Source organism: Lotus japonicus, chromosome 2 (assembly GCF_012489685.1).
Source record: "Lotus japonicus ecotype B-129 chromosome 2, LjGifu_v1.2".
Classification (NCBI taxonomy): Eukaryota; Viridiplantae; Streptophyta; class Magnoliopsida; order Fabales; family Fabaceae; genus Lotus; species Lotus japonicus.
The window spans coordinates 46,576,799-46,589,759 of record NC_080042.1 but is presented as its reverse complement, the minus strand read 5'-3'; the positions used below and the strand labels follow the sequence as shown (position 1 = coordinate 46,589,759).

Genomic DNA, 12,961 nt, shown 5'->3' with positions numbered 1-12,961 from the left:
CATTTCACCTTGATCTGCTTTCTTCCGTTCTTTCATTGAATCCATATTTTTATTCTCTAAACCCCTTTTGTTTATCTAGGGGTTATGGGGTTTTTAAAAAAACACCGCTAAGACTTGAAAACAGTGACGACAGAAACTCCTAGAGTTGACTGTTCCACGTGTCTTCTCCTTCTTCCTCAACACGGAGTTGGAGCGGACGTCGACGGTGGTAGGAGAATGATTCTCGAGCAGGGTTTCAATGGCAAAAGCTATGTAGACTGGACACAGTTCATGAATCGGAGATTAGGGTTTTTGTCTAACCGTGACTTTTTCTTAATTTAAGGGTTTTTGTGAATTCATTATTCGAATCTTTAGTGTTATTTTTTGTAATTCTGTATTAGTTAATTTGCATGAAATTTCTATTTGTTTCCTGTTGTAGTTTAAAGAGCTTGATACAAGGATTTGAGTATGTGGGTGGTGGCGGTGACCATGAACCAACCGATTGAAGTACGTTTTTTGGTATGCCTCTTTTACTTTTAAACAAGGGGCCTCTTTACCCGTGGTTTTGTAATATGTGTTATTTGTCTTACAAAAAAGTATTGCATCTTTGAACAGGTTGTAGAATGTGAGGACGGAAGCAATATGTGGTTCTCCCTTTGTATTTCTCTTTTGATAACCTCTACTCTAGAACATAAACTTTCTATCATATTAATTTCCCAAATTGTATTATTTTATTTCTATTTGTTACTTATGGCTTACAATATTGACAATATTTCATGTCTTAAACCCCAAAAATTACAATGTTTCCTAATTGTTAATGATTTTATGATGCTATAAGGTAAATCTACTGATTGGAATCCTGTCTTGGTGCACTACTGGACTACAGTACGTTGGGTTAATGGTTCTTGGTCTTTGACATGAATATATATGGTTAGAGTTGTGCTTATGGTTGAGGGTTCGTGGAGCATCTTATTTGATATGGATTTTGATTTTGATTGCTTGCTTTGTACAATTTGGAATCATGTCTTCATGCACCATTGAGTCTGATCCTGATATGCTGAGTTAAGGGTTTATGGTATTTCCCGTGAACATATATGGTTAGAGCTGTGCCCAGGATTGAGGGTTGACGGAGCACCTTATTTGATTATGATTCTGAATGGTACATTGCTAAAGTTTTATTATCTACATGATCTAGATTTTGATCATAGATTCTCCCCTTACGTTGAATGGTTATTTTTTTTTTTTGTGTTTGAAGCAATATGTACACTTTATAGTATATTCTAATACTGATAGAATAACTCAAACCTATTTTTTTATGTTTATTTTTACAAAAAAATAAGGTAAATCTACTAATTCCAGATTTTTTTTTCAGGAGCTCCTTACTCCAGTGACCCAAGTAATTTTGATATATGGTTCTGTCATTGGCAGTAGGGGTGGAAATATGCCAAGCCAAGCCAAGCTTTACGCGGCCCAAACCTGACCTGCATTGTGTTTTCATGGCCCAAGCCTGGCTTGTGGCCTGTCAACAAGCAAAATTTTAAGGCCTGGCTTGGCTTATTATAAAGCTTGGCTTGGCCTACAAGGCTACTTAAAAGCCTATTTATCTAAAACGGTGGTGGTCGTGACTCTCGATTGTGGAGAACAGGCGGACTTTGGGCGCCAAAGTGGTGGCTGGTTGCGGCCGATGTTGTTGTGCCTCCTGTGCTGTGCTAAAATTCTGAATTGCTTCTAATCTTAGTTAGAGACTTTGGGCTTTATGTTTTATACAAAGTAAAGTAAACATCAGTTAAAAAAAACACAAAATAGTATATTATTATATTATATTTATTTATAATATTAATAAAAATAATAGATAAACAAGCCAGCCTATCAAGCCAAATAGGCTTTTATGATAGCTTGAGCTTGTCCTTTTTTAATTAATTAAGTCTTTTAAAAAGTCTAAGCCTAGCTTTTTTAATAAACGAGCCAAGTCAAGGCAAACCTCTGACGAGCCAAGCCACAAGCCTCTGTTGGGCCGCTTGGCTTATTTCCACCCTATTGGCCGGTCCAGAAGCGCTTCAAATGTGCGAGTCCTTTAGTCTTGCTTCACATTCAGAACATTACACGGTTTACTTCTATTATAATTATGTTCCTAAGTTAGATTTTTATTGTATGAGGATCTTTCACATATCATTAATGTGTTGTGTCTACGAAACTCTATTCTTTAACATAAAGTTATTGAAGATCATTTGTAGAAAGTAGAACTGGATGAAAAATCTTTGCAGGAAGCATGTACTATTGGATCTGCTTTGTTCAAGTTTTTTTTTACTTCTACGAATATCTAAAATCTCCTCATATTTTCTATCTTTTAGAACTTGCTCATCTTAAGAGCAAATACTAAGAATATTTATTTCTTTGAAGAAGGTCAAAGGATAAAGTAGAAGAAGCATAATAGAAAATTTGCATAACCAAAGGAGAAGCACACCATTCCTCAGTGCTAACGACGAGTTGGCCATGTTGCATTCTTTCTTACATCTGGCTGTAAAGAAACATGTTGAGGTGAAAGAGAGCAAGTGGAGCTTTGATTGAGATGAGACAAGAAGTGGGAAGGTCTTATTGAGATGAGACAAGAAGTGAGAAGTTTTTCGGGAAATATTTATTTTATTAATTGGACCGTCATGGATTTGGATTGGGCCGAGCGAGCCTTCAAGCCGGATGAGCGACCTAAGAATAAAGTAAGTAGGCCCAAAAGAAAGACAACCAAGCATGAGGTGTAGTTCATATTCACCCTCTTATCCCCAAGACCAGTCAACATTATTCCCCTTAATTTCCTCCCCTATTCATGTAGCATAGTCAAAGCATTAATGTATTTATGACTAGGGTTGTGGGTTCACCAACGATGTAAGGGTGAGCCTATGATGTATAACACATGTTCACTCTATTACCAGAATAATACTCATGAGTTTCTTTGCTCTGCCATAGAGTTTTATTCCAGAACATTAATATACGTGGACGTGAAATTTAGCATTTCGGATGATAGATTTTGTTGGGAATTGAGTGGCGCAGCGGAAAAATATTCACTTGTGAGAAGTGAACAACCTTCAAAGCAAATCCAAATAACCACAGAGGCAATAAAAATAAAGTTGAGACACAAGAATTTTAACGTGGAAAAACATTCTCAATATGAGAAGTAAACAACCACAAAGTAATCCACTATAAGAAAAATAATGGTTAGATAATAATGTCCCACGACATCAAAAGCTTCACCCAAAAAGGTGGAAATAAACCCCAAAACAAAAAAGGGAAAAACTGCACCAATAAAATGTGGAAATAGGATACAGCAAAAGAACCCCACAACAAAAGAGTAAATTACCCAAATAACGGAGAAGAAAAATCCCAACTAAAAATGGTTAATATATAGAGCTCACAGACAGGAATGACATACTAAAAATTCATCCAAAACGGAGAACAAATGATGTACTGGAAAATCTGTCAAGAACCAAAATCCTCTTCTCCAAACAAGTGCTGCGGCTTCAAAAAAAAACTTGATGTGCTGCTGTTGCTCCTCAAAATAATCCCTTTAAATAAAAAGAAACTTGGGCTTGGCCCAAAGACTATTTTTTTTCTTTCCATAAAGTTGAGCCCACTTAGGAGGGAAAAACCCAACACATCTCCCCCTCACTCCTTAAGTGGGGTTAAACCAAGTCTTCAAGTTCTTGAACAAGAAGGTCATCATCAGATGTCACATTAGCCCTGTCTTCACCTGAATTTTCTTCTTTGTTCTTCTCTTTGCCTCTAGCATTGTTTCCCTTTTTCAAAGACCAACAAAACTTCTCAACATTCCATTCTTACCACAATGGTTGCACTGGAGAGTTTTAAATTTGGAATTGCTCCTGCTTTGATCACCATAGTATGAACTACTATTCTTACTTCTCCCCCTTGACACAGCAAACAGAGCCTCTGAAGATGATTGAGGATCTTGCGATTTTCTTCTCATCTCTTCATTCAAAATATTGCCCTTCGCAAGGTCCGGTGACATGACACCATCTGGAACAGAGTTAGACAATGAGGTTCTGAAAATTTCTCATGTATCTGGCAAGGAACCAAGAATCAATAAACCCTGAACTTCTTCATCAAATTTAATTCTCATGGCTGACAACTGATTCATAATGCCCTGGAAATTATTCAAATGATATGCCATTGGAGTTCCATCTTGATATTTCAAAGCCATCATCTGCTTGATCAGAAACATCTTATTGTTCCCAGTCTTCTTCGTATACAACTCCTCAAGCGTGTTCCACAATGAAGCAACATTTGTCTCCCCACTAATGTGGTTCAACACATTATCATCGACCCATTGACGGATGTAGCCACACACTTGTCTGTGAAAGAGAGTCAATGCTTCATCTGTTTTATTTGCAGGCATTTCCTTCAGGAACACAGGCTGATAGAAGTTCTTCACATAAAGCAGGTCTTCCATTCTTTCTTTCCAAAGGGAATAGTTATTGCCATTCAAAAACACCATTTGGCTTGGATTGTTGGTTTCCATTGTTCAATACAAGATAAATCACCCCGAAAAGAACCCGAAGCTCTGATGCCACTTGTTGGGAATTGAGTTGCGCAGCGGAAAAATATTCAGTCGTGAGAACTGAACAACCTTCAAAGCAAATCCAAATAACCATAGAGGCAATAAAAATAAAGTAGAGGCACAAGAATTTTAACGTGGAAAAACCTTCTCAATATGAGAAGTAAACAACCACAAAGTAATCCACTATAAGAAAAATAATGGTTACATAATAATGTCCCACGACATCAAAAGCTTCACCCAAAAATGTGTAAATAAACCCCAAAACAAAAAGGGAAAAACTGAACCAATAAAATGTGGAAATAGGATACAACAAAACCCCACAGCAAAAGAGTAAATCACCCAAATAACGGAGAAGAAAAATCCCAACTAAAAAGGGTTAATATAAAGGGCTCACAGACAGGAAGGACATACTAAAAATTCATCCAAAACGGAGAACACATGATGTACCGGAAAATCTGTCAAGAACCAAAATCCTCTTCTCCAAACAAGTGCTACTGCTTAAAAAAAAAACGTGATGTGCTGCTGTTGCTCCTCAAAATAAGGGTTTCAAATTCCCTTTAAATAAAAAGAAACTTGGGCTTGGCCCAAAAACTATTTTTTTTCTTTCCATAAAGTTGAGCCCACTTAGGAGGGAAAGACCCAACAGATTTTGGTTAATTTTGTTTTGTCATTGTATGTAGATTTGGTAAATGTTCAAACATTGAATAGAATAGAAGCTTTGATCATCACTACATGGTTTGGTCACTGATAGACAAAGGTCACAAGGTCCAAGTCAAGTTATGATCATGGAGGTTCCTGGGTTCAATGTTTTATTTAGACTCTCTACTTTAAGTTTGGTTTTCCCAATTTGAATCCTTTGAAGCTGGGTTTATAATTTTTTCTTTTGCCAATTGGCAAAAGAAGGTTTTTTTTTTGGTCGAATGAAAATGATTTCATTAATAGGCGGCCATAAGGAATTGGCGGAGATTACAAAGAAAACATGGGTGGTGGGGATGTCAGGGTACAGGGAACAAGCCTGTCCCACCACAACTAGAGCTCCGCTAACACCTAGGAAAAACACTAACAACAAGGAAGGTTTCCCAGTAGACCTAAGAACATAGCTAAGGAGATCAATCTGGTTCCAGCGCAAATTGTCTTCCATCAAGACGGAGAATGGCAGCTAGACTTGGAGGGGGAGCCATGCACCAATTACTGGGGAACTGGTTCAATGCATGCAATTGGGCTGTGGAATGGGCAGCTTTGTTGATTCGTCTGGGAATCCAATTGAGGTTACAACAGACAAAATTCGACTTGAGCTTGTTAATGTCCTCCACAATCATCTGGATTTCTCCAATTGTCCTTTTCCTTTCGCATGCATCTATCAGTGGAAGACAATCTGACTCTATCACAATTCTGTCCCAACCAAGGTTCGACGCAAGGATGAGAGCTTCCCTTAGGGCAGAGGCCTCTACAATTAACGAGGATGGGCTAGGCCAATTCATAGCAGCTCCTGTTAGCATTCTACCTTGGTGATTTCGTGCAATCAAGGCAATGGAGCTTGTGCCATTTTTCTCCTTCCAAGCAGCATCAGTGTTAATTTTAATCGCATCCCTACCAGGGGCCTTCCAGCAGGTTTGATTCCTTGACATTTCTCCACTTCTACTCCCCATCCGTGATGTCCTGCTATCATTGGGTTTCTCACTTGACCTGCATTCCAGCATTAGCAGTTGAGCCTGCTTAATAACATGGGCTGGGTTTGGTTCCTCCAAGTTGAAGACTGCTCTGTTCCTGTTTTTCCAAATTCCCACAGTGTACAGAGGAGTGTTGGAATCTCATTACCTTGACTGTTAACTGCTCGGAATCTGGTGAAGGTGTTGAGAAGCCAGCGGTCAAAGCTCGTAATGGTTTGGCTGATGATTAGCTGTAGAGGGGAGCCAAACCATACTGCTCTTGTCCAAGGACAGAGGAGCAGGGTATGTTCAATGGTCTCCTCTTCGCTGAGGCAGATTGGGCAAAGGGTTGTTGGGGAGATCCTGCGCTTGTAGAGGTTGCTCTTGACCGCAAGGGCGTTGTGGCAAGCCTTCCAAACAAAGTGCTTAATTTTCTGAGGAACTTGACTACTCCAAATCGCAGTCCAGAGATCAGCAGGGATTGCATGGGAAGGTCCAGCATTTGTCAGCTCTATTGTGGTGGAGTTCTTGGAGGTGTGGTACCCTGAGCGTACATTGTAAATGCCAAAGGGGTGATGGGGCCAAAAGAAGCGATCCTTTGATTCAATAATGCCTCTAGGAGTTTGGAGTATCATTGTAGATTCAGCATTTGGTACCAACCTTCTAATTTTGGTCTCATTCCACCTGTTCATTGAGGCATCTATCAGGTCTTTGACCTTCATGTCATGGCCATTGTTCCAAGGCTGAAGAGACACCCCGTTCCATAGCCATATATCATTCCAGACACTAATGTTTTCACCAGTTGCCACTGCCCAACTTCCATGAGTCTTGAGGAAGTCTCTTCCTTCAATTAAACTTTTCCACATCCAAGAGGGGTTGCGTGGGGCGGGGGCCTCTAGGAATTCATGGCTAGGGAAGTAAATAGCCTTTAATATCTGAACCCACAAGGCATCCTGGTTGCATTGAATTCTCCACGCTTGGTTTGCAAGATGGGCCATATTTTGGTGCTGGAAGTCCCTAAAGCCAATCCCTCCATCAAGCTTCCTTTTTGTGAGTAGGTTCCAGCTTCTCCAGTGTACTCCTCGCTGATTGTGTTGCCCACGCCACCAAAATTGTGCCACTAGAGAGTTGAGAGATTTGCAGAATCCTTTAGGAAATTTGAGGATAGCCATGGCGTACGTAGGGATAGCTTGTATGACCGCCTTAATGAGGATCTCTTTCCCAGCTTGATTGAGAAACACCTCCTTCCAACCCGCCATTTTACCCGTGATTCGATCTTTTAGCCAGCCCAAAGAGTGAGTCTTGTTCCTCCCCCAAATTGCATGTAAGCCAAGGTAAACACCAGGTGAATCCCACTTTTGAATGTTGAGAATGCTTTCCATTTATGAGCTGATGCTTGCGACCATAAATTTGTTACACACCATGCCTGAGTTCTGGGAGTTAATTCGTTGTCCAGAGGCAAGAGAGAAGGTGTTGAGAATGTGGATAAGATCATAAGCTTCCTTTGGGCATGCCTTGATGAAAAGGAGGGAGTCATCCGCAAAGAAGAGATGTGTGAGGTGCGGGGCTGTTGGAGCAAGCTTGATGCCTTCAATCAACCCGGTAGCTTGTGCTTGGCGGAGCATGTGGGAAAGAACATCTGCACATAGAACAAATAGTTAGGTGAAGGCGGGTCTCCTTGACGGAGACCCCGTTGGGGTGGGGGGGGGTGATCTTTTGTGACATGAAACCATTAATCTTGATCTTATAAGTGACACCCTTCACAAGTTGCATAACAAGCTTGATCCAACCCTCATTGAAACCAAAGGCCGTGAGTGTTTTCTCCAAGAAATCCCATTCTACTCTCTCATATGCTTTTCTCATGTCAAGTTTAAGAGCCACATGTGCTTTGCTCTCCTTGCCTTTCTTCAAGATGTTGTGGAAGGCTTCTTGAGCTATCATAATATTGTCTTGTATCATCCTCCCTCCCACAAAGGCACTTTGATTGGGTGTGATGATTTGATTGAGACCTTCTTTTAGCCTAGTCACCATGATCCTTGAAATCACCTTATAGGTGAAATTACAACAACTTATAGGACGGTAGTGTGTTGTTGCCTCTGGGTTGGGGATCTTGGGAATTAGAGAGACCACTGTCTCATTGATGAAGGTATGAAAAACGGTAGAAAGGGGGGGTTTGAATAACGTTTTCAGTACAAAACTACCACCTTAAAGATTTTAACAAATCTTTTCGAGAACTAAGTGCAAAAGATAGAGATAGAAAAGCACACAAGGATTTTATCCTGGTTCACTTGATAAATCACTCAAGCTACTCCAGTCCACCCGTTAAGGTGATTTCTTCCTTCTTAGAATGAAGGCAATCCACTAATCAGGTAAGAGTTACAACTGCACTTGAAACCTACAAGTGACTAACAATTACACTGACTTAGCTCACACTAAGATTCACTCTCTTAGTCTTCTCTAGGATCCGATCAACCTTGATCTCCTAAAGGAAAATCAAACAACTGTTTGAGGTTGGTGTTTACAAGGGTTTGCTTCTGAATAAGCTGAGTGTAAACTAAGATAAATTACAAGATGAAAGAAAGCTTAGAATATTTTGAATATCTTGCGCGTGTGTTGCTTCTTGTATATTTTTTCTTGTTTTTAGCCGCTTCTTTCAATCTTCAGCCTCTATATATACTCCAAGGATTAGGGTTGAGCGTTGCATGGGAAATGCTACCGTTGGAGGGCAGTTCTGGAAAATCCAGCTTCTGCTGTGGCTGAGAACGTTAGGTAGGTCGTCAGGAAGGTACACTTGCTTTTGTACTTGGATAGCGACTTGACCTTTTAACCTAGGAGACTTCTGATCAGAGGAATGCTTCGTATGGGAACTTGTGAAGCCGGTTGATCAGAGTCAGAGGGAAAGCACAGATCCTCTGACCATTGTATCTTCTGATTCTGAACTCAGAGGGAAGAACATGGCCTTCAGAGTTTCTTGCTTCTGGACTTCAGAGTTTCCACTATTCAGCTTCTGGATCTTCAGAGTCTTCTACACCATCGGAACATCTGAACCTTCAGTGTTTCTTGGTTGTCAGAACTTCTGGATCATCAGAGCTTCTAGCGACTGAGTCCTCATCAGAGTTTGTATAGCTTCAGATCTTCTGAAGCTTTTCCACTGTTCATACTGAACATGGTGAATGCGAAAGCGTTGCTTGGGTTACCCTTTATACACAGTGCTTCTGATTTGTGTGAAATTGAGTCAGGGTCAGAGCCTGTAAATAGCACACTCAGAAAAACACGTTAGAGTACCACAATTGTTCATATCAAAAGATTAACTTGTAATCATCAAAACATAGAGTTGTACTACTAGATCAAAACTTGATCTTACAATCTCCCCCTTTTTGATGATGACAAAACTAAGATTTTTGATGAACAATTCTTAAACATTAAACTGAATTCACTCAGAGTTTAGAGATATAGAATAAGACTTATCCTGAAGTGAATAGTTTATCTTGCTCATTCTGAATTCAAGTCACTGCTTGATTCTGAGCTTAGCTCCCCCTGAATCTAATACTTGATGAAAACGTTAGTAAAGTCTAGATTCTGAGCTAAATCATATAAGAGTTCAGAGTGAAAAGCTTATGACATAGATGAAAAACGAATAATCAGAGCGCATAAGTGATCAGAGTCATGGACAAGGTATCAGAGTCTTGGGTATCAGAGTCAACTTAGAATCACTTCAGAAGAAGTGAAATGTATTCCTTGTATTTGCCCAGTGACACATCTATGGTCATGAAGGTGGAACTCTTAGAATCTCCAAAAGAAAAATAAGTCACACTAACACATCTTACACATCAAAAACTGGGTTTACTCCCCCTTTTTGTCATAAGCAAAAAGCTCGGGGTGTGAAAAACTTAGCTTGAAGTACAAGGTACTCCCCCTTAGAGAAGGTCTAAGTTTAAAGAAAATGAAGACGATGTAAGAATCAAAGTGAGGCGATAATAAATAGAAGAGTTAATGCAAGGGATGAACGTTTACCACCGGTCAAGTGAGTAAAAAGAAGGGTCAGTTACCAAGAACTTAACCTCGAGAAACTGTAAGAGCATTAACTTTCAGAGAGAAAGTGAAGCCTATATAAAGCGTTGGAGAGAAAGGTAAGCTTCACATCTCGAATAATATTCAGAAAAAAAATGGCATCATACAGAATGGCATTAGAAGAGCTCAGAAGGAAGGCGTTTGAGGAAGATATGTTCCTCAATATTAGGCATCCCGATGGTACAAAGACCATACAAGAGCTGACGAAGACACTGCTTGAAGAAGATCTTGGTCCAGAGATGGAGAAAGATCTGAAGGAGTTCCTCTGCTTCGTGGAAGAGATTCAGGAGCTTTGCCAGCGGGAGCTGAATCTGCTGGAAGAGAAAGAAACTGTGGAAAAGAGACTTAAGACGACAGAAGATAGTCTAGAAAAAGATGATCTGAGCATCAAACTCGGCAACATAGAGTATGCATGGGATCGTCTGGAGAAGGAAAGAGCGGAGCAGCGCCAAGAATGCAGAAGAATGAGGAAGGATCCTCCATTCTAGATATAGGGAATAATGTATGATGGAAAGAATTATGATGTAAACATCGAACAATTATGAATAAAACAGGTTTTGCAAACATATTGGACACAAATATATATAGATATATGCATATAGAGTCACAAATGAACAAATTAAAGTAAGTAAATAAGCAGAGTTTAAATAAAACAACGTTAAATAAAAAGGAAAAGGAAGAAAAAGAAGAGATCCTAAAAAAACTAAGATTTGTCAGTACGGCGCAGAAGTTCCATCATCATGTGCTTCATCTCAATCAGCATGGATTCATGAGTGTCAAGACGTTGTTCCATGATGTCGAGTCTGGATGAGCCTGTCGGAGTAGAGCTGGAAGGAACGTTCTGAGCAGCTTGAGGTTCTGGAATGGAAGCAGAAGCAGCAGGAGTAAACAGAACTGGTGCAAGTCGCTCTGCCTCAGCCTCAGCTTCAAGACGTTCTGCCTCAAGTCTGGCTTGTTCAGCCTGAGCTGCTGCTTGACGGGCAGCCTCTTCTTCTTGTTCTTTCTGTCTCTTGGCTTCTTCAATGGCTTCAAGAAGCTTGGTTCTCTGTTCGAGTTCATGAAGAGCCACCCTCCTAGCAAACCTTTGCTTTGCAGCCTCAATGCTCTGACTTCCCTCTGCATGCAGGAGCTGCAGCATAACGGGAAACTGAGCCACCAGCCAAGTGCTCAAATTGTTCCACTCATCAGCCACATTTTCAGCATTCTCACTGAGGTCAGTCTGACCGTGCACATTGCGGAGCCTCAAGGAGGCTTCATGATTGAAAATATTGATGCACTCAGAGAGAGATGTGGGTTGAAGGTGAGTATAGGGAATGATGGAGAGGTTGGGTGCAGGAGAGGCTGGGTGATTGCTGCTATGAGCTTCAGAGGCACCTTGTGGAGAACCAATGTTAATTATGGGAGCATTGGGTTCAGAGGTTCCACGGTGAGGGTCTGAAGTTTCAACCAGAGGGTGAGGTGATCTAACCGAGGATTGGTTAGATACTGATTGTTCAGGTTCAGGGTCTGGTTGAATTGGCTCTTGTTGGTCAGGGACAGGGTGAGCCTGTTGGACTAAGGGGTCTGCCTCTTGGATAGGATTGGCCAAGATAGGTTCATCTGGGTCAACTAGACGGTCAGGTCTAGGGCCAGGATATTGCCTAGGGCTTGGACAGGTAAGGTAATATTCTTCCAAGGCAGATACCTTCTCTTTCCTAACCTCCATGAATTTTCTAAGTGATTCAGAGGTATTGGAGGGAGGAGAGTCAAAGACATTGATGGGGAAGGATACAGGTGTGAAGGCTGATGAAGAGTCTGTATCCGTGGTTCTGACAGCAGGACGTGCTGATGCTCTGGGAGCAGAGTGATCAGACGTTCTGGGTTGTGGTTCTGTTGGTTTGGGTTCTGGTTGGTTGGGGATGATAGGTTCAGAAGTTAATGGGTCGTATGGAATGGTAAGGAGAGAGGTTGGATCTTCTGACCTAGAGGGTTGGTTCTGAAGCAAATTCCAGAGTGGTGCTTCAGTAGGAGAAGGTTGAAAGAATGAAGATCTTGGGGAATGTGGTGGAGAGGTGGTTTGTGCGGCTGGCTGGGATTCATGAATAGGAGTGAGGGGATTTGAGGAGTGTTGGAGTAAGGCAGAAATTGGGAGTGCATCAAATAAATTCAAATCATCATCAGAGGTAAGTGCAGGCTTACTTGTATGTGCTGATGATCGAGTCACTCTGGCAGGAGGTTCAGTCCTTCTGACCTCTGCAGCAGCTGGTTCCACCCGAGTAGGCTTCACCACAATTCTGACTTTCTTCTGCTTCTTCTTTGGAGGACCATCCTCACTATCATCACCATCATCATCATCAGGCTTGCTCTTCGCCTTCTTGACCAGAGGGACATCAGATTCCTCTGAGGATTCGTTCAGAACCATCTTCCTCTTGGTTTTCTTCTTGGGAGGAGAAGGAAACTCTGGAGCTGGTGGAAGTCTGCTGACGAAATCATCAAGGTCAATCTCGAATCCTTGAGCCCTGAGGTCTTCAACATAGCATCTGATGGCTTCAGGATGGTCTGCTTGAGTCCACAGAGGGTAGTCATTCAGAGGCATTCTTCTTCCTCTGATCTCAGAAGATGTGTCCTCATGAGCAGGAGCAATCTTCTTCTGGACCAAACCCATCTTCTTCAGAGAGTTGGCAGTGAAGACATCGCTAACAATTGTGCTCAAGTC

At 41.1% G+C, this 12,961-nt stretch overlaps 1 protein-coding gene across 1 annotated transcript; it reads right to left on the bottom strand.

Annotated features, from left to right (window-relative positions):
* Positions 1 to 5,655: 5,655 nt before the first annotated feature.
* Positions 5,656 to 6,195, bottom strand: LOC130736520 (uncharacterized). The gene has a single exon (XM_057588343.1). It carries the CDS (start codon positions 6,193 to 6,195, stop codon positions 5,656 to 5,658), a length of 540 nt encoding a protein of 179 aa, XP_057444326.1.
* Positions 6,196 to 12,961: the final 6,766 nt, after the last annotated feature.

Coding starts and splice junctions, on each gene's coding strand:
- LOC130736520 (XM_057588343.1), bottom strand. CDS start 6,195: ATGGGGAGTAGAAGTGGAGAAATGTCAAGGAATCAAACCTGCTGGAAG.